Source organism: Xenopus laevis, chromosome 7S (assembly GCF_017654675.1).
Source record: "Xenopus laevis strain J_2021 chromosome 7S, Xenopus_laevis_v10.1, whole genome shotgun sequence".
Taxonomy (NCBI): domain Eukaryota; kingdom Metazoa; phylum Chordata; class Amphibia; order Anura; family Pipidae; genus Xenopus; species Xenopus laevis.
Genome location: NC_054384.1, coordinates 96,266,578 through 96,289,462, shown reverse-complemented (window position 1 = coordinate 96,289,462; position 22,885 = coordinate 96,266,578). Strand labels below are relative to the sequence as shown.

At 38.5% G+C, this 22,885-nt stretch overlaps 1 protein-coding gene across 4 annotated transcripts in view; it reads left to right on the top strand.

Moving 5' to 3' along the window:
- Positions 1 to 22,885, top strand: part of LOC108697259 (SH3 and multiple ankyrin repeat domains protein 1) — a 247,651-nt gene that overhangs the window by 188,986 nt on the left and 35,780 nt on the right. For all 4 annotated transcript variants that reach the window (XM_041571591.1, XM_041571590.1, XM_041571589.1 and 1 more), the window contains exons 15-17: positions 18,345 to 18,427; positions 21,338 to 21,462; positions 21,693 to 21,828. In XM_041571591.1, coding sequence (XP_041427525.1) covers positions 18,345 to 18,427; positions 21,338 to 21,462; positions 21,693 to 21,828 — 344 coding nt within the window. The remainder of the gene's footprint in view (positions 1 to 18,344; positions 18,428 to 21,337; positions 21,463 to 21,692; positions 21,829 to 22,885) is intronic.

Here is a 22,885-nt window from a genome sequence, read left to right as displayed (position 1 = left end):
TATGCTTATGGTGGCCAATATATAATATTCAGGTATGGAATCCGTTATCTGTAAATCTGTTGTCCAGAAAGCTCAGATTTACAGAAAGGCTGTCACCCATAGACCCCATTTTATCCAGATAATCCACATTTTTAAAAATGATTTTCTTTTTCTCTGTAATAATAAAACAGTACCTTGTACTTGATGCAAACTCAGATATAATTAATCCTCACTGGAAGCAAAACCAGCCTATATACAATATAAATATTTACATAATTTTCTAGTAGACAGGGGCAAATTTACTTACCTCCGAATTTGTGCCAGCGTTGACTTCGCTGCACTTCGCCAGGCACAAATTCACAAAGATCCGAAGTTGCGCACAAGTTACCGATCATTTGCGATTGGAAATTTGCATACGGCGTGCAGTTAAAGTACAATGGCCGTATATGCAACAGAAAACAAATTACACTACAAAAGACCAGGGAACCTTAAAAAATGTATTCTAATGCCCTACACGTGTGCCCAAAGTTTAGGTGCCATATGTTATCAAATGTAGCAGGGAAGGAGGGTACCCTAAAAAAAAATTCGCTCTTTTTCAGCCTATCACCCTATAAAAAGTAAAAGATGCCAGCGTTTTTTTGGGACTTAGAAAAAATTTAAATTTTTTTTGAACCATCCTTTCTACTATATTGCACTTCACAGAAAAACACACACCCCTTTTAGCAAATACAGACAGTAGCAGTGCTTGTTCTCAGTGATAATGGGGCACAGGACTAAGCAGGTAATGGAGGGCCCAATATTTAGAGCAGCCCATCTATGCCCTTCATATCATGGGAAACACATCTCTGGCTGTTATTGGGTGGTAGGAGCTGCACTTTAAAAACAGCAGAAGGGGCTTATTGGAACAGTAACACCATAAAAATGAAATTGCTTTAAAGTAATTCATATAGAATGTGCTGTTACTCTGCACTGGTAAAGCTGATGTGTTTGCTTCTGAAATACTTTCATAGTTTACATAAACAAATTGTTGTGTAGCAATGGAGCCAAATGAACACCAATATATTCTACAGAGCTTATTGGCTATCCGCCTTTGAATGGCTGCCCCCATGACTACACAGCACCTCATTTGTATAAACAATAGTATCCTTTCTGCAGCAAACACAGCAGTTTTACCAGTGCAGGGCAACAGTACATTATAGTTAAATTACTTTAAAACACTTGCTGCTACTGTTCCTTTAAGAGCAGGCAAATGGCCTAGGAATTGCCTGTATGGATCTGTCACTTGAGATATCCTCATGGCTTCTGTATGCTGTCTGAAGGTCAAAGCATGACTTTTGTTTCGTCTTTCTAACCTTTTCACATTTTATATTACGACTATTTTATACTCATTTCCCTCAGTTCATTATATCATGCTGAATACCCATACTGTACATTGCTACCTCACACAGCTTGTGCCTTTTTTAACCATTTTATTTATCATCAAAAATCTGCTTAATTTATATGGTGGTGGTGGTGACATTCTGAAATTGCTTGCAACTGTTATATATATTTTATTGATATATTGTGGGCTTTTTATGCATTCAGTTTTTGGGGATTGCATTTTATTGTTGGAACTACTTTCTGGTTGCTAGTATCACTAACTCCTGCACTGATACAAACATATTCAGTAAATTCCAGACTGTAAGGAGATGAGAAAATTATGAAATAAGGATAAATGATTATATAGAATATACTGTGGCCTCATTTTGTCGACTTCTCCCTTAAATGTATTCGTTTGTTTATGGAAACGTGATCTTGTAGGTATTGGGTTGAAGTTTCAGTAACAAGTATAATGATACATGCTCATTATGCATTCTTGTGTTATGGAGTTGCATTTGTTCTAGAAAGATTTTGTTTTTCTTTTTAACATTCAAGGGCACTTTGCGAATTCGTAAAATATTTAATAAAGCTTCTCTGGAAGTAGATGGGAAGACGGGGATGGTAGTTGTGCATACAGAATAATTTGTCTGATTATATGTTGCAAGCACAGGTCTTGATTTGTGGGAAGGCCACAAAAGCCCGGGCCTAGGGCGGCAAAGTTTTGTGGTGGCTCATTGGCTGCTTTTTCAAAGGGGAACTGATCGTGAAAAGGAAATAGGAGCAAAGACGCAGAGGCAGCAGGGTAGTAAGAGGATTGTGAGCAGAGGAGGGGGTGCATGCAGGCGGGTACAAGTGAGCTGGCAGAGGTGCCTAGGGGTATACTGTTCTTAAATCCAGCCCTGTGCAAGAAATAACACAATTACATTTAGCATAACGGGCACCAACATTAAAATTAGGAGTAAGTGATGTTAAGTTCATGCATATGAATTATTTTATTGTGGAACAGCTTCTGGGACATAAATAACAGTACAAAGGCCCTCGATTTGTTTCACTTGATGCCTTGCCCCATAAGGTATAATTCTCTGCAGTCCAAACACTTACACCTCCTCCTGTGTGCAGTGCTGCTAAATGCATATAGGGGACAGGGCAGCACATGGGCATCCCCTGAAATTGCTTATAATTGCATATTATTTGGATGTACAAGCTAAGAAGGGCTCTATATACATACTCTGCTGTATCTGACTGTTCTGCCTTCTTCTACAATAGACAATAATAATCATTAAGTAGAAAAAAGGGGTTTTGGCTGCTCTAGACTTCCCCCTGTATGCACAAATCAGTGTAGCTCCATTACGATAGGCCGGGTGCTCAGCCATCAGCGCTCCCACTGTAATCAATTGTGCGAAAGGATATAAAGGTGGCACTCCGGTAAAAAAAGAAAAAAGTGATTTAGTGCAACAGGTCACCTAGGTGAGCTATAAACTATTTCGTTGAAAAAGTACCTCCCAGGGCTCACGATGCAAAGGTTCAAACCTTGTCCCAGACAGTGGCTGGATGAAGTATGTGAAAGGTTGTATAACATTCCTTTGGTCACCTTTTTTCTCGACTAGGTGATATTGATTTTTTTCCCTCTTAGCAGTCACAAACCATGAATCAAATTTTACTGTACTTGCATTTTATTACTCATGGAGTCATTGCTAGAGGGCTGCCCATAGGACTGAACGGAGTGATTGCAGAACAACTCAAGCCCAAATGCTCTGTAAGCTGCAAAGGCTTCTTTGTATCTTTCCATGGTTTGGGGGATCATCAGCTCACTTCATATAAGATGGACAACAATAATGTGTACTATATAGTTGCAGCCTCCTAGCGAGATGATTCTATTTGAGCTACTTCTGTAGGGTAGAGACATTGAAAACAGTTATTGCTGCTTCGATGTAATGGAATATATCTAGATAGTTATTGGTTGTAAATAGGCAGGGAGAAGGGTTGACGGCTGCCGATGGTGCTTACTGAACCATTCACATAGGTCAAGGGTGATTTTTGTGCTTGGGGAGGCTACTTAACTTAACCTATTCCTTTTTTTTATTTTACCTCTTTGTTTATGTCCTGTAAACACTGGGCATGTCATAGAAGTAAGAGAAATTAGTGTGCTGTACTTTATTAAGCCTGTAATAGCTAAGAGTAATATCTGTAGCAGTTAGGTGATTTTTATAATGACCCTCGGTTCGTACCCCAGTAATAAATATAATAAATGTTTTGTCCCTCTTTTTTTCTCCAAAATGTTGGGAGGTATGATTAAATGACCCTTATAGTCTTAAATATCAGTTTAGACCAGGGCATCTGTCAAATGCCCGCTATCTGTCATCTTCCCACTGATATGAATGGGAAGATGACAGATAGCTTTAAAGGGCATGTAAAGTCTAAAATAGAATAAGGCTAGAAATGCTGTATTTTGTATACTAAATATAAACATGAACTTACTGCACCACAAGCCTAATCAAACAAATAATTTATGCTTTCAAAGTTGGCTACAGGGAGTCACCATCTTGTAACTTTGTTAAACATCTTTGCAAGACTAAGACTGTGCACATGCTCAGTGTGGTCTGGGCTGCTTAGGGATCATCATAAACAAAGCTGCTTGAGTTCTGCATGGCTGGGAAGTAAGGCGGGGGCTCCCCCTGCTGTTCATAAGTATGATTGTTTCCCTGCTCAGCAGTTAGGGACCGTCTGACAATTCCTATCCACAGCAGTAAATGAAGGGAGAATTTTACTGCATACAGTCAGGTTTATTATAAAATCGGTACACATTTTTTAATTAAAGTATATTGGAGATAGGATTTCTTTTTCATTAAAAATGGGATTTTATTTTTTTGCCTTTACATGCCCTTAAATGAAAATCCGCACATGACCATTCATATCAGAAAAGTTCTTGCTTTTTGGTTGAATGAATTATGAGCAAGTTAGAGGACGAGAATGGGATTTGGGAGAGGGGAGACCCATGTCCTTTGCTCATGAATACAGTGGTGCAGGACGCAGGCAGCACTGTATTTATGGGGAAGTGTAAGTCCTTGCACCTTTATTCTGCACACCCACAACTACTGATGGTGGAACGAGTTGCAAAGTGCTAAAAACACGGCAGCTTGGCCGCTCATTAAACTTTAAACTCTGCCCTGCGTCAGTAAATGAGCCCTTATGTATGTTCCCAGACAGTGTGTGGGTGAAAGAGGCTACATTCTAACGTGTACCTAGAAGTCTAAACACTAAGTTGGAGTGCCCATTATTAGTCATCCCACTTTCATAGCAGTATGAAAAGGAGAAAATAACCTGGTATATTATGGTTTCCTTTTACTTTACCTAAAAAAAGTCCAATAAGTTGTTCTGCACAGAGAGTTGTATTTCTCTGCCTGTCTCATATCAAAGGAGAACTATCACGAAAATGTAAATTTAAAATAGCATTCATCTCACTGAATTCAGAAACTTTCTAAATACAGTCAATTGAACATTCCGTATCATTTATGTATTAATAAAGTTACTATTCACTCTGCAGTAGGTGGAGTCAGTTTTTAATTGACATTCAGGTCTGATACATTTGTCTTTGTGGGGGTGCACCTTTTGCTTATAAGTAGTGATGGGCGAATTTCCAGCGAAAATCGCAAACCGTGAAAAATTGACCAACAAAATTGTTGACGAAAATTCGCTGGCGTCAATAAATTCGCTTGTGTCAATTTTGATGCTGGCGTTAAAGTCAATGGGCATCCAAATACTGTTGACGCGCATCGATTTTGAAACAAGCGACTTAACAAACGCGTGTCCAAAAATATTTGCTGCCAATTCGCGATTTTATTCGCCGCCGGCGAAACGAGGAAATTCACTGCAAATTTATTAGCCCATCACTACTTATAAGATGAGCTCCCTAGTAGTGATGGGTGAATAAATTCGCCTGGCGCAAAAATTTTTGGACGCGCATTCGAAAAGTCGCTCATGTCAAAATCGCTGCTCATTAACAGTATTTGGATGCCCATTGACTTTAACGCCAGCGTCAAAATTGACGTGAGCGAATTTTCGGACGTGTGTCCAAAATTGGACGCAGGCGTGATTTTCGAGTTTCAACATTTTTTCGAGAAATTCGACCATCACTACTCAGGGTTGTCACCTTTTGGCCCTGTTGATCCGGCAGGACTGTAATGGTGCTGGGGTGGATCAGAGACAAAGCTATGACGTGGTGATTGCCGATTGGCCAATCGCTGCATCAATCATAGGGAATCCTGCCCGGGTCAAAACCGGTAAAACTGGGCAGGCAGTTTTGACCCGGGCAGCCCCAAAAAAAACCGGGCTGTCCAGGTCAAAACCGGAGAGGTGGCAACTCTAGAGCTCACTCTTTCAGAAGTTCCAGCTTTGATGGAAATTCTGTTTCTCTGCAAGCAGAGTGTTACCTTTTATTGGTGCTAGAGTCGGATGTTTGAGTTAGCTCTAAAATACTTGCTAGGAAAAGAAGGCCCCCATAAAAGATGTATTAGACCTACATGTCAATCAAAATCATGAAAAGTGAAACGTTATTGAGAGTGAGATACTGAAGATTAGCTTGATTATCACATAAACGGTACAGAATTTTTAATCGATTTAATATAGAAAGTTCCTTATTTCAGTGAGATGAAGCTTTTATTAAATTTTCATGATCTTCTTCAAATACGTTTTGAGAAATGGTGATCTCAGAGGTTATATGTTCATGAATAAGACACGGGGGATATTCTGTCCAACCCAATACTACTGTTCACCTGTAATATGATTAAAGGCATCATGTGTAATGGAATAGGGAACCACATAAAGGCACAAGACATCAGAAAACTTTCCTATAGGTTCCAAATTAATTTGGGGTATCTGTATATTTAGCAGAAACGGGACATAAGATTTCTGGTTTAGGGATATACTGTGTGAGGGTGCATGGGGCGCTTGGAGGATTAGGAGATTGGGGGCCATACATAACAGCAGCTCACTACCCTCACAGTGGTTTGCACCATATTAGCACATGTCACACTAATCAGTCTTTAACTAAACTTTAACAAAGGAACAGTACAGGGGTTGAGATTAAACTGAAATCGTTTCGGAATCTGCATGTGGAGAATATGAATGCCTTGTTGCATCACTAATAAAACAAATACCTGTATTTGTCCCATTCTCATATCAGGAAATATTTAAATTTCTTACTGATCCATGGGAATGATAAATGCTTTCTTCAGCTGTGGAAAGGCTTCCCCAACCTTTAGACCAGCTAGAATCTCTTTTAGATTGCAAGCTCTTATGGGCGAGACTCCTTTAACTTCTTGTATTGGTTATTCTTTGTATGTTAAACTGTATGTTCAATGTACATTTATTGTAAAGCACTGTGGAATATGTTGGTGCTTTATAAATATGTGATGATAATAATAATAATAATAATAATAATAAAGTATACGTGGGCTCTGTGTGGTCAAGCATTTCCAGGATAGACTCTTTCCTGCAGATTAGAAGTATGGGTACTATATTATCAGTGGTTTTTAAATGGTGTTTTCCATACAGGTCTGGGATCCATTATCCAGAAAGCTCCAAATTACAGGAAGGCCATCTCCCATAGACTCCATTATAATTAAATAACTCAAATTTTTAAAAATCATTTCTCTTTCTCTGTAATAATAAAACAACACCTCGTACTTGATCCCACGTAGGATATAATTAATCCTTATTAGAGGCAAAACAATCCCGTTGAATTTATTTCATATTTAAATTATTTTTTAGTAGACTTAAGGTATGGAGATCCAAATTACAGAAAGATCCCTTATCTGAAAAACCCCAGGTCCCAAGCATTTTGTAGAAAATATCCCATGCCTTGCTGTAACATGCAGGAATCTAAATGATCGTGCATTTATTGCATTCTTTGATTGTATGGCAAATAGATGTCTCCATCCCACTGGCTATTATATTGTCTATGCCACTCACTGATGAAAATCTGATTCAGGTCAAAGCTCCATTCCTGTAGCATCCAGTTCCCTACATGAAACTTAATAACGCACTTCATCGTTTCCACTATCCAGCAAGTGCAATTCATGTTGACGGCTTTACATTCCATCTGTTCTTCATAATGTGTCCTTATATCAGCACTGATCCTGCTTTTGTACAGAATATATATACATACAAATCAGCAGCCAGGGATTTATTGAGTTATTACATCACCAGTTTAGCCCTATGCTTGCAGCAAGCCTTCACGACTGCTGATTTTGTATGTACAGAAAAGACCATTAAGGGGAACATAAACTTCGGTTATTGGCTATTTTTTTTGTTGTGTGAAGGATTCAGGATACAGCTTTATCCAGACATTATAGATTTCAATTCGGTCTATTCTGGGTTCTCATGGATGATCTAGTGAATAATATTGATATATGGGAGCTGTTTGCTACCTAAAACTGTAAATATCAAGTCAAGGAATCCCATTTCACGCATGTACTTTCATATTTTACCCCGCTCAAACCATAAAGCAGTCGGCGCTCTTTGTGATCCTACTTAGTGATGGGCGAATTTATTCGCCAGGCGCGAATTCAAGGCGAATTTGCGCGTTTTGCCGTCCACGAAAATTCGCGGCAAAAATCTATTTTCGAAAAAACCGACGCCGGCGTCAAAAACGAGACGCCGGCGCCGTTTCGCGAATTTTTCCCACAAATTCGCCCATCACTAATCCTACTTTCATAGTTTAATGTCTATGTAAAAACACATTCACAACTTTATTCTTAAAGGAAAAGGGAAGCTACTTACAATATACATATATGGCATTCATTATCTGGAAATCTATTATCCAGAGATCTCCAAATTACCGGAAAGCCATCTCCCATAGACGCCATAATCAAACCTTTTTAAAAATGATTTCTTTTTTCTATGCAATAATAAAACAGTACCTTGTATTTGATCCTAACTGAGATATAACTTATTTTTATTTAGGACACAACAACCCTATTGGGCAGACACCACAGTTAATGTCAATTCTATTTATTTTTGTTTATATAAACTATAGTTGTTGTTTTGAAGAGTACACACCAGTTTTGCCAGTGCAGGACACCTGTACATTATATCGGCTTTCCAACACTTTCATTTGTTGGTGTCACTGTTCCTTTAAGTCTGATACAAATCATTTAAACATTAAATAAATCCAATAAGATTGTATCCCTACCAATACGGATTAGTTATATATGATTTGTGATCAAGTACAAGGTACTGATTTGTTATTACAAAGAAAAATTTAATTATTACAAAGGGAATGTGTTTTAAAATTTTGAATTGATTAAAATGGAGTCAATGCGAGATGGCCTTCCAGTAATTCGGAGCTTTCTGTATAATGGATACTATACATGTATGTATTATACATATACATTTCGGGTGTATTTCGGCTGTATTCTGACTGTGAAATCATTTCTAGAGAGATGAATTGTGACACAAAATTACTGACATCCTCATTCAACATAAATTTCTATCTTCTTAAAAGCAACCTTGATGCTGATGATTTTATAGGATGGGCTAAGACTCACCTCTCCAGCTGAATGTATCCTGACTCGCTTCCCTTTCATTTCAATACAATGTCATCAATCAGAACTTTAGGAAGGGAAATATCATATATTTTTTACTCCTCTACAGGGATGTCTGCACTAATGCCTGCTGTACATTACAATAATACAATTCCTACCCTTCCTAGAAAATGATACTACAGGTATGGGACTTGTTATCCAGAATGCTCAGAACCTGGGGCTTTCCAGATAACAGATCTTTCTGCAATTTGGATCTTCATACCTTAAGTCTACTAGACAATCATGTAAACACTGAATAAACAAATAAGCTGGTTCTGCTTACAATAAAGATTCATTATGTCACGTACAAGGTACTGTTTTATTATTATAGAGAAAAAGGAAGGGGGAAAAAAAAGGGGAGCTTTCTCTCTTATTTCTTTAATTTGTTTTTCCCATAAAGCCAAGGGTTTATTCGGGATTGTGTTGGCTGACCTTGTATATTCTGATTATTAATTTTGCTGTACCGGCTTCTGGCAGATATTATTTGTCTTGTGCTGTTTTGATAATTTATGACGATTCCTAAGCTTAGCCTCCCAGACCACACTGAGCATGTGCACAGTCTTGGTCTTGCAAAGATGTTTAACAAAGTTACAAGATGGTGACCCCCTGTGGCCAACTCTGAAAGCATAAATTATTTGTTAGATTAGGCTTGTGGTGCAGTAAGTTCATGTTTATATTTAGTACTAAATACAGCATTTCTAGCCTTATTTTATTTTAGACTTTACTTCCCCTTTAAGTTAACTTTTAGTATGTTATATCTAAGCAACTTTTCACTTGGTCTTCATTTTTTATGTTTCATATTTTTTTAATTATTTGCCTTCTTCTTCTTCTGACTCTTTCCAACTTTCAAATAGGGGTCGCTGACCCCCATCTAAAAAAACAAATGCTCTGCAAGGCTACAAATGTATTCTTATTGCTACTTTCTATTACTCATCTTTCTATTCAGGCCACTCCTCGTAGATTTGTAGATCAGTGACCCCCCCCCCCATTTGAAAACTGGAAAGCTGGAGTCAAAAGAAGGAGGCAAATAATTCGAAAACTAAGAATAATAAATAATGAAGATCAATTGTAAAGTTGCTTAGAATTAGCCATTCTGTAACATACTAAAGGTTAACTTAAAGGGGTCGTTCATCTTAAAGTTAACTTTTAGTATATTATAGAATGCCCAATACGAAACAACTTTTCAATTGGTCTTCATTATTTATTTTTTAAAGTTCTTTATTTATTTACCTTCTTCTTCTGACTCTCTGACTCTTTCCAGCTTTCAATTGGGGGTCGCTGACCCCCATCTAAAAACACATGCTCTGTAAGGCTACAAATGTATTGTTATTGCTACTTTTTATTGCTCATCTTTCTATTCAGGCCTCTCCTATTCATATTCCAGTCTCTTATTCAAATCAATGTATGGTTGCTAGGGTCATTTGGATCCTAGCAACCCGACTGCTGAAACTGCAAACTGGAGAGCTGCTGAATAAAAAGCTAAAAACCACAAATGATTAAAAATGAAAATCAGTTGCAAAATTGTCTCAGAATATCATGCTCTATATCAGGGGTGTCCAAACTCTTTGCAACAAGGGCCAGATTTGGTAAAGTGAAAATGTGTTGGGGCCAACCATTCAGCCTGACACCGATATCCCTTCCGAGGTATCTAGCTTGCGATCAGGATCATTCCAGGATCCAGTGGTGTATATGCAGTGTCGGACTGGGACGTCAGGGGCCCACCCAAAAGCCTTAGACCAGGGGTCCACCACTTAATCTTAGACCAGGGGCCCAATCTTAGTACTATTTTTCTTCCCTCTGCTCAACTTCTATTCTCCTAGTCTATTTTCTTTACAAACTATGTTTGTAACATTTGTAAGATTAATAACAATATGTAGCATGCCTAGATGGATTGAGTAATTTAAGGCTACATTGTGTCTTGTTTTTAACTAGGGGTTTGGTAACTTGTTTTTAACTTTCTGTGTATTTTTGAACATATGTTATACCTTGCCGATATATGGTGAATGAATGTGTTAATTGTTTAATTGATTTTGTCTGCGACCATGATTATATGAGTTTTGTTATAGCTGATGTTTCCTGCCAGTGAGTGAATGTAAGGCATGACTGTGAATCATTTGGCACTTTGAGAAAGGCCTTGGGTAGGCCGAAACGTCAGTCCTGTGTAACTAATAAATTATTTATTTTTCTCTATAAGACCTGTGAGTGCGGATCTTTTTCGAACGAAATGCCATCTTGTTTTTGACGCTGGCATCCGTTTTTGGGTGCCGGCACACATTCGCCGGCAAATTTTTGCGCTGGTTTTGCAAATGTATTCGCCGGCTGTGAATCACAGGAATTCGCTATGTGGTGTTGCCTGCTACGGAATGCCAAAGCTATGAGGCTTCCCATGGGATTTTCAACAAGGACTGAGACTCTGAAACAGATGGTAACCTTACCACAACCCCCCTGCACGTACCTTAGTTTTGCCAGGAGCGTGAGGTTAGGGGCAGCTAAGGAAGTGAGCGGGTTCCGGACCATTGTAAATTTGAAGCCAGGCCGCAATTGGCCCACAGGCCTCACTTTGGACATGCCTGCTCTACATCATACTGAAAGTTAATTTAAAAGTGAAAAAACCCTTTTAAAGGAGAAACAAACCCCTTATTAAAAAAAAAAACCCTACCCCACATAGACCCCCCAGCCTAGCTGCTACCCTGGGCAAATACCCCTAACTTTTTACTTACCCCTCGATGCAGATTCAGGGATCGCAGTTCACCGCAGCCATCTTCCGGGGTCTTCGTGTCTTCTTCCGGCACTTCAGCAATTTCCGCCCGTTTCAGTGCATTGCGCCGTTGTCCAATTGCTGCAACTGTGCATGCGCCACTCCACCGGTCATAATTGTCTTTGTATGTATTGATGTATGGATGTATGGATGTATGTATGTATGTGTGGATGTATTGATGTATGTATGTATGGATGTATGTATGTATGTATGTATGTGTGTATGTATTGATGTATGTATGTATGTATGTATGTATGTATGTGTGTATGTATTGATGTATGTATGTATGGATGTATGTATGTATGTATGTATGTGTGTATGTATTGATGTATGTATGTATGGATGTATGTATGTATGTATGTATGTGTGTATGTATTGATGTATGTATGTATGGATGTATGTATGTATGTATGTATGTGTGTATGTATTGATGTATGTATGTATGTATGTATGTATGTGTGTATGTATTGATGTATGTGTGTATGTATGTATGTATGTACTGTATGTATGAGGTGTTAATATGATCATAGAAGGTGAGGGAGGAATTAAAGCCCCCACCCAGCTTTATACCAAACTGTTACTATTATACTAAGTCCTGGATAGTGATGGGCCAAATCTGACCCGTTTCTCTTCGCTGAAAATTGTTGTGGATTGTCGACAGATTTTGTTGACAAACGAGAATGGTCTATGGGCATCTTTTTTTGTGGTGAAACCTGGTGAAAAATTGTTAAGGGATCACATTTAAAACATTGTCCTAGTGAATGGCATTATGAGCAGCAATCAGCATGTCTTTATGAAGGATGGGTCATGACAGTCTATTTGATTGCTTTTTATGATGAGGTAAGTAAGATGCTGGGGGGGGCAGTAGATGTGATCTATTGGGATTTTGCCAAAGCGTTTGATACTGTTCCCCACAAACGACTGCTTTCTAAACTAAGGTCTGTTGGGCTTAATGAAGTCGTTTGCACATGGATAGGAAACTGGCTACAGTTACAGCTATCCAGCCCAATTAATTCCATCCAGCATGTGGCATCCTTGCAACAGGATCTTGACAAACTGGCAATCTGGGCAGCTAAGTGGCAAATGAGATTCAATGTTGATAAATGTAAAGTCATGCACCTGGGATGTAAAAATATCCACTTATACCCTTAATGGGACTGCACTAGGCAAATCCATTATGGAAAAGGACCTTGGAGTCCTTGTAGATGATAAACTTGGCTGTAGCAAGCAATGCCAGTCAGCAGCATCAAGGGCAAATAAGGTCTTGAGCTGTATTAAAAGGAGCATAGAGTCAAGGGAGGAGGGGGTCATTCTTCCACTGTATAGAGCACTTGTAAGGCCCCATCTAGAATATGCCGTACAGTTTTGGTCTCCATCACTCAAACAGGACATTATTGTATTAGAGAGGGTACAGAGAAGGGCAACTAAGCTGGTAAAAGGTATTGAAAATCTTAGCTATGAGGAAAGACTGGCCAAATTGGAGATGTTCACGCTGGAGAAGAGGCGCTTAAGGGGTGATGTGATAACTATGTATAAATATATAAGGGGATCATATAATAATCTCTCTAATGCTTTATTTACCAGTAGGTCTTTCCAGCTGACACAAAGTCACCCATTCCGATTAGAATAAAAGAGGTTCCGCCAAGATATTGGGTTTGTTACAGTGAGAGCTGTGAAGATGTGGAATTCTCTCCCTGAATCAGTGGTACAGGCTGATACATTAGATAGCTTTAAGAAGGGGTTGGATAGCTTTTTAGCATGTGAGGGAATACAGGGTTATGGGAGATAATTAAATAAACCCCCAACACACTACCATTTGGTGGCCTATTTGTCAGCATTTTTTTAAAGTGGTTTTAGAGGTTTTAAAAACCACAAAAAAACTAGTTTTCTCTGAAACCACAGATTTGAAACAGCTTCATATAAAAAGCATGGACAAATAAAAATGTTGAACTAATCTGAACACTAATAAGAAAATCCTCTAATTTTTTCATATAAATACAAACAACCCCCCCAAACCTCTTAACAGCTTGAATTAAACTGGAAATGATTGTTTATAAGGGGAACTATCGCAAAAAAGGAAAATTTTATATAAACTTTTATATAAACTTTCTAAATACAATCAACTAAACATTTTGTAGCGTTTCTGAAATAATCAAGTTTATCTTCACTATTCCTCTCTCAGCATCTGTTTCTCTTCCAGTGTCGGACTGGCCCACCGGGATACCAGGAAAACTCCCGGTGGGCCCAGGTGTCAGTGGGCCCTCATGCTGCTAAATATTTGGCCTATTTCATGGCCATTCCATATTTCTATGAGAACAGAGAGGCTAAATAGAGGGAAAAACAGAGTATAGTATGTAAAGAAAAGAGACTAGGAGAATAGAGGTTGATTGAGGAGAGTTAGAAAAATAGTACTGAGAGTGGGCCCCTTGTCTAAGATTAATTGGTGGGCCCCTGGTCAAAGGTTTTTGGGTGGGCCCCTGGTGTCCCAGTCCGACATTGTTCTCTTCATTCTGTCTTCATGCAGGAGTTGGGTGTCAGATAGTCATTGACAGATCCAATAGGGGGGCTTCCTTTCCTAGCAGATATTTTAGAGCTCACTGATATAACTGATTCCAGAACAAACAAAGTAACAAAATAACTTCCTTTTGCACAAATTCTGCATGTAGAGAGACATGATGTCTGGTGATTTTAATAGAGTGAGCTCTAATCTTCTAGGCAAAAGGAGCCCCCCTATAAGATATATTGGATCTAACTGTCAATGAATATCTGACACCCAACTCCTGCATGAAGAGAGAATGAAGAGAAACAGATGAGAGAGGGATAGTGAACATATATTTGATTATTTAAATAATTGTATTTAGAAAGTTTCTGTATGCTGAAGCTTATATTAAAATCTCATTTTTGAGATGGTTTCCCTTTAATGTGTTTTGAGCAACTCTATTCTACTGGCTCATTTAGTTTGGGATTTACAAAAATTATTTGTGTACTACAAGGTCACTTCGATTTGAATCATGGCTTATGGTGCCTCATGTCATGTGAATGTGGACTTTTAAACTCTTGTTGAATTTTATTGTGCATTTGTTGTGCATTTTTGTCCAGGAATTTTTACAAACCACAACATTTTCTATTTTCTATTTATAAAATTTTGACTTAAAAAAACTACTTTACAATTTCACACAACTTTGTTTTATATTATTTTATATTTTATCTTTTCTTTTATATTTTATCTTTTTTGAGCAAAATGGCAAAATGAGGGGATCACTGCTATTTTCCCATCTGCTGATACTTTTCTTAAATTAGCTGAAACAAATTCTGCTTTAACCGTTACTACAAATATGGTTTAAAGGGGGTCACAGCATGAATATCCCAGTCTTGAAGGAGCAGACATGTGAGTTGCCATGTTGCTGTGTTGCCAATTAAAGGAGAAGGAAAGGCTAAAATTAAGTAAGCTTTATCAGAAAGGTCTATATAAATACACCAGTAAACCCTCAAAGTAATGCTGCTGTGAGTCCTCTGTCAAAAGAAACACCTCATTTCTTTCCTTCTATTGTGTACACATGGGCTTCTGTATCAGACTTCCTGTTTTCAGCTGAAACCTCCAGGGCAGGGCTTGAGCATGCTCAGTTTGCTCCTCTCCCCCTCCCTCCTCCCATCCCTGCAGTAATCTGAGCTCAGAGCTGTAAGTGAGCAGTGAGAGACTCAGGCAGGAAGTGATGTCACACCAAGCTTATATGGCTGCTTCTATCCTAAACAAACAGACAGTGTCTAGAGCTGTTTACTCAGGTATGGTAAAGCTTTCTGCAGAATAAATATAGCATTCTAGCTGGCACTATTGTGGCTAATATGTTGCGAATAAACTGTCTTGGAGCTTTCCTTGCACTGAATTTTGAAAAATAATTTTTTCCTAAAAATCAATACTGTGGTATTTGTGATTTTCCCTATAGGTGGGAAAAGAAATCTGCTCTTAGCCTCTATAACTACAGCTGTTCATTTACCATCCTGTGTAAGGTTAGATTCAATCCCTCCGAGATCTCAGAAAATGCTGGCTTCATCACTTATTCCACATCACAGTGTTTCTGACATTAAATGCCTAGACTGTACCTTGGAACTGTTCCTGCCCAAAGATATCTGAAGCTGGCGGTCTAACTCCTGCTTGACAATTGGGCTAGAATTCTGTTGGAGGATACAGTATAGCATAACGGTTATTACAGCCGCTCAGATGACAACTTTCATCGAATTTTACCCATTTCTAAACTCAGCAGTTATATAACATACAAGGGCCTACATGAGTGACCTTTTGTACGCTTTCTGTTACTATAGAATTTCCTTGACTCTTTGTTATCGTTGCTCTTTTTATGGTCTTGAGTAGTTAGTGATAAGTGATAGATGCATTTTTTATTTCTATTCCGGTTCTCTGCTAGATTTGCAGCCCTTATGCAGGTTTTTCCCGATAGTATTGGGTTTGGTGTTTTTGCAGCAAGTGATCAATAACCAACAAGCAGAAATTCATGGGGTATTGTAAATTCATAGCCTATGGAGTTTAATGATTGCAGGAAAGTGAGGAAACTCCGTGGTGCAGCAGGTGTTTTAGGTCTGCATATTTTTAGCAGGGGCAGTAATCAGAAATGTATTCCCCTGCCCTAGGCATAACATTTTCCAGACCAAAATCTCAGTTGTCCCTGATGGCGGACTCGCCTTTGGGTCTCAAAACTAGAAATATGAATACTGATATTTACATTAATATTATGTTAAACATTGCAACCTTGGACAACCCTTGAATAATGGTTGCTTAAACCAGGGCCCCAAAAATATACCTTCAGTATGGCGTAATTCTGCAACTGCTTGCAGTACACTCTTCTCTTTACCGAAGGTGTTTTTGTACGGTATTTATAATTAGGCTTTATATTAAATGAGGACATTTACATTTGGGGCACAAAAATGTATTTCTGGCCATATTTGCATTCAGTGTCGGACTGGGACACCAGAGGCCCACCCAAAAACCTTTGACCAGGGGCCCACCAAGTAATCTTAGACCAGGGGCACACTTTTACTATTATTCTTCCTCTTCTCACTCAACCTCTATTCTCCTTGTCTCTTTTCTTTACATACTATAATTTATTATTCCATTTATTTAGCCTCTTTGTTCTCATATAAATAAGGAATGGCCATGAAATAAGCCAAATGTCTAGCAACATGAGGGCCCACAGTCACCTGGGCCCACCGGGACTTTTCCTGGTATCCTAGTGGGCCAGTCCGACACTGTTTGCATCTATGCATACTTTATAAGTGGAGACTGCCATATTGCAAAAAGGAATGACTCAGAGGCTTGATTACCATCGAATGCTACATGACCTCAACAGCTTTTACATGGCAGAGTTTTTTAAACAGTTTTTACATGGTTTTTACTTTTAATACATTGTAAATTTGTTTGTGGTTTAAAGTAATTAGCATAATCCACGATTTTTAGCTCTAAAAATATGAACAAAATGAACAAAATACTAACCAATTTCCTTGGTGTATAACTTAACATTTATGGTAATCAAAGTACATAACCTTGCACTTATCAACACTTAACCTCATTTGCCAATTTCACTTCCCAGTTTTCCAATTTAGTCAAATCATTTTGCAAAGTGGCAGCATCCTTCATGGACTTTAGGGTGGTGGCAGATGAGGGGAGATTAATCGCCCAGCGACAAATTGCCTCTTCTTTGGGCAACAGACCACCCCTAAATGCCTTCCCACCGGCTAGAATGTAAATGACCAGCGGGATGGCACTCGGATAGCTTCGAAGTCGCCCGAAGTTTCCTTATTTTACCTGTTTATAATGAATATTGATATTTACTTTTAGTGAAATATCATTCAAATGATTTCATCGTCCATTGGAGGAAGAACTTCTTTTTAGCAAAATGGCAAAATTAGGGGGATTACTGCTATTTTCCTATCTGCTGATTATTCTTTTAAAATAACTGAAGAAAATCTGCTTTAACTGATTTAGACTGATTGAGACTGCCATATTGCAAGAAGGAATGACTCAGATACGTAAATTTATCATAGAGTGAAGTTCCGCCACTAGAGTGAAATTCCGCAGCTCTCAATTCATTTCTATGGGATTTTGAAAGGCGTATTTTTCAATGGGTGAAAGTGAAAGTTCACCCTTTGATGAATACGCCTTTAAAAATCCCATAGAAATGAATGGGGAGTGGCGGAATTTCACTCTAGTGGCGGAACTTCACTATTAACTTCACTCTTTGATAAATATACCCCAGAGGCTTTAACTCTGAGTTCTCAGATTGATTCCAGGTAAATAATAATGCTTGCCTTGGTGAGAATATTCTCCCTCAATAAATTATAGACACCAAACCCCAATTCAATTATTTATACTAGTTTATTTGCCAATAATCACAAGGTGATGCTTTATTTGTTGAACTAGAGCCCTATAGAAAATTGCATTTCTGTATTTTGGAGTTTCCAGATAACAGATCCAATCCGTGTAATTCAAAACTTTCTGGGCAGAAGGACAAAATTAAGACATAGAAGTGAATGTGGCCAGAAAGTATTATTTGGCTTATGAGTAAATCATTTAGGATGAATGTTACTGTATACTCTTTTTTGTCACTGATATAAGGCATCAATTTAAAATAGATTTTTTTTCTTATATGTTTCAGTGACTACATCATCAAAGAAAAGACTGTGCTGTTGCAGAAGAAAGACAGTGAAGGATTTGGCTTTGTGTTGAGAGGAGCAAAGGGTGAGGACTCTTACAATTATGATGGGTATCAAATGCCTCTATGCACCGCCACCGATGAGCCTAGACCAAGTACCATTGCTTCCCACCATGCAACTTGAGGGCACCCTCTGGTCTAATGACCAAGATTAAGCCAATTTAATAGGAGATTTGAAAGATCACATCTGTATTACACCTCGGAGCAGAGGCGCCGAATGCAGAGCTGTTATATGAGTAGATTGCGATTGAGGAGGCCACATCTTTAAATCTATCATTTACCAGTGTGTGCAGCCATGTGGGATGACTATAGTGATTTTCACCTGGACGTGATTAGAGGGAGGCAGCCTTCTTTCCCATTCCCCACAATCACTTCATTGAGCCCAAGAAGTGAATAGCAGAGGACTTCATCAACACTGAGAGACAAAACTGCACACAAAATGCAGTTACATAGTTACATAGTTACATAGTTAAATTGGGTTGAAAAAAGACAAAGTCCATCAAGTTCAACCCCTCCAAATGAAAATCCAGCATCCATACACACACCCCTCCCTACTTTTAGTTAAATTCTATATACCCATACCTATACTAACTATAGAGTTTAGTATCACAATAGCTTTTGATATTATGTCTGTCCAAAAAAATCATCCAAGCCACTCTTATAGTCATTAACTGAATCAGCATCACAACATCACCCGGCAGTGCATTCCCAAACCTCACTGTCCTGACTGTGAAGAACCCCCTACGTTGCTTCAAATGAAAGTTCTTTTCTTCTAGTCTAAAGGGGAGGCCTCTGGTGCGGTGATCCACTTTATGGGTAAAAAGGTCCCCTGGTATTTGTCTATAATGTCCTCTAATGTACTTGTAAAGTGTAATCATGTCCCCTCGCAAGCTCCTTTTTTCCAGAGAAAACAACCCCAACCTTGACAGTCTACCCTCATAATTTAAGTCTTCCCTCCCTCTAACCAGTTTAGTTGCACTTAGTCTCTGCACTCTCTCCAGCTCATTTATATCCCTCTTAAGGACTGGAGTCCAAAACTGCCCCCATACTCCAGGTGAGGCCTTACCAGGGACCTATAAAGAGGCATAATTATGTTTTCATCCCTTGAGTTAATGCCCTTTTTTATGCAAGACAGAACTTTATTGTTGTTGTTGTATTGTGTTTTGTTTGATTAAAACGTTCATGCACATACGATACCTATCTTCCCAGCCTCTCCAAATATCTTACCTGGTGTTTGGAAAAGAGGTTGGCACCTTTCCGATAATATAGTAGAAGAAGGATTACGAAACACTCGAATGTATGTGAAGTGGGGCGAACCCCTGTGTGTTTATTCATGTCAGTAATGTAACGTTTCGGGGGTGGACGCCTTCGTCAGACATTTTTTGATTAAAAAACATTGATTGATTAGCCTTGTGAATAATATTTGTCCTCACACTTGCTTTTAAATTCATCTACCACTTATAAATTTCTATAAGAGTGTCCTAGTCTTGCCCACAGCTTCAATAGAAACCCAACTGTCCTTCTCGCAGTATGTTGCCACCTAAGCGTTCTGTCCCAGTCCCACCAACCCCAAGATTGTCTAGCTTCATTGGGCCTGATGTACACTGCAAGATAAATGACATTAACGTGTGAGTGCCCATGCCCATTTTCCCTAGTACATTGGTACCCACTGATGGGCTCTGCTGGAAGATCCTGGAGAAGTGGTTAATCTGAAGGCCAATTAATTAGAGAACTGAGAGAAAGCAAACGAAGAGACAGAACTTGCTGCTAGGTGCTCTTTATTGCACACAACATGTTTCGGGCCAGGAGCCCTTTATCAAGTGAAGGCTAGTTAGGGTAAAATTTAGCGCAATTGCTATATGGTCTCCTGAAAGTCCTAGAAGCTTAGTATAAAAGTCAAATAGAGGGTTGGTTGTGAACAGTTACTTGTTGTTCTGTGTGCTGTTGGACAGAAATCTCCTACAAGCAGGTCCTTCTTCTACAAGTATTTGTATGTAATTGGTAAGTTTGATTTTCACACCCTTTCATTATGGAATGGAATATGTATTTTGCTCCTGTATAAATATGTGTTAATAGTTATAATAAGAGCTATGGCTGGAAGGCTTGTCTACCAAAGGTTGGACCTCCACGGGTGACCAAAATTAAAAGAGTCCAACAACCACTGACTTGAGATAAAGGATTTGAATAACTATTAGAGAGTGTGGTTGTAGGACAAACACATGCACAATTTGTGTGCTCCAAAACACCATATATAAACAGTTAGACTCTTCTTTCTTCATTGTTTTCACAAAATGACACACTATTGAAGAGCATGCAAATGAACAGCCAAGCCCATAATGATGTAGATGCAACTTGCACCCACCTGCAAACAAGACCACTGAAGAGCTAAATGGTTATTATCTTTTGTTCCTTTCTCTGGTATTTAAGGTTACAGAATTGTTAGCTTACTGTGAGATATTTATACCTTATTTCCCATTTACAATGTCCTACCCTACAGTTCCCTCTACTGGTCAGGTGGGAAAATTACAACATTCTGAAATACTTACATAGACGAATTATACCTGAAGGGCCCTTTAATCATATGCATGTTTATTAGACACATGTTTTATCACATGGTACAAGTCAAAAACCACAAGTTCTCTCATATTTCCAGCCAGGGATACTTAACCATATATGGGCTTTTTTCAACTAATTGAAAAAAAGACGGTTTTATAATACATATTCTGGTTCTTTATATGCTTGCACTTGTCTTGTGGTGCAGAGAAACATCATTATTTTATGCCTATTGCACATCTGTTGCTCATATAGCGCAGTACAATGATGTGAAAGGGAGTCCTGTATGTAATGGCTCCCTTAAGCAGTTTGCAATAAGAAACAAAATATAACATGCTATTGTCCATTTAGAAAAATAATGTTTTTTTTGTTTTTGTTTTCAGCGCAAACCCCCATTGAAGAGTTCACTCCAACGCCTGCATTTCCAGCCCTGCAGTACCTGGAAAGTGTGGATGAAGGAGGAGTGGCCTGGAGGGCAGGTCTTAGAATGGGGGACTTTTTAATCGAGGTAACACAAACTGATACATAACCTAATACATACCCCCTATATGATACATACATACTATCATTAGCATTTACTGGCATGTATACAGAATTTTATTGACTTTTAGCAAGTGAAATTATATGAAGTGTTATAATTCTTACTCATTTATAAATTGCCAACAGATTATGCTTTCAGCCTTAGCATCTGTATGTGTACCATTGATCCTGTGTAAATGTTAATTTTTCTCTTCTTAGGTGAATGGTCAGAATGTGGTGAAAGTAGGACATCGACAGGTTGTTAATATGATCCGGCAAGGAGGAAACAGTCTAATGGTCAAAGTAGTGATGGTAACCAGGAACCCTGAAATGGAAGATGCCATGAGAAAGAAAGGTAAGAGGAAAATATAAAATGGCAAAATAAATTTTTGGCCAGGACATAGATGGCATCTTCTTCCTAGGGTTAAGGGAGGCCCTTTTATGAGAGGGTGTCATTGGTGTAGTTCATATATGTCTTGTAAGTGAGAAAATGAAGACCAGCAAGCTGATGTGAAGTGGAATTGAAATAAACATTGTGCATTCAATCTCAAAGGGGACAAAATCATTTACTCCTGATGACCATACAATGGCAAATGGGAAGCATCTTCAGAACTATAAACAGCTTCTTTTTGTTCTTAAGCCTCAACTGAATCACTCATTAACACTTCCCATAAACTACCCTAATAGTACTGAGACCTTTTTCAAGCTGATTGGGAAACCTCTCTTGCTCCAGTCTCAAGGGCTGTCCTCTCGTCACCTGCAACTTCCTATTTAATCATTCATTGCTTAAAGGTTTCCCTTCTTTAAAACTTTGCCAGTTGTCCTATGTCATTGTGTTTGGCCAGATGCTCCTAAATTAAGGGGGCCCTGAGCAGCGGCTTTGCTGGCTACAGGCAAATTTTCTGTCCTAGATATTCTTGAAATTATGGCTGAATAACTGATAAAATACTGCTCTGATAACTGTATATCTGTGACCTTGTTATGAGTTAAGGGAGGTTATGGACAAATAAAGGACCTTACTGACCCTGGCAACCTAAATACATCAAAAACAAATCAAGGCTTCAGTTTTATTGTTTTTCTTATTATTTATTGTTTATCTTTCCTATCATATTGCAATGAGAATATCTAACTTCTGCCTGGTTGCTGTTGGTCCTATTTTCTGCCAGGTCCTATTTCAAGCCTGGGAGTTGTCAGGAAAGAATAAAACGTTGAAGGCCAATTTCAAATGTCCTTAGAATATTGTTGCCTACATCATTCTAAAGGTTTACTGAACTATGCTTTTTTGATATATGCAGTGATTACATCCCTAGAATTAACTGCTTATTTCTAACAATACATTTTTATCCTTTTTTTTCTTAACCACTTGACTGCTGGAGATAAAAAAAAATGTATGCCACAGGTTGTCAGGTGCC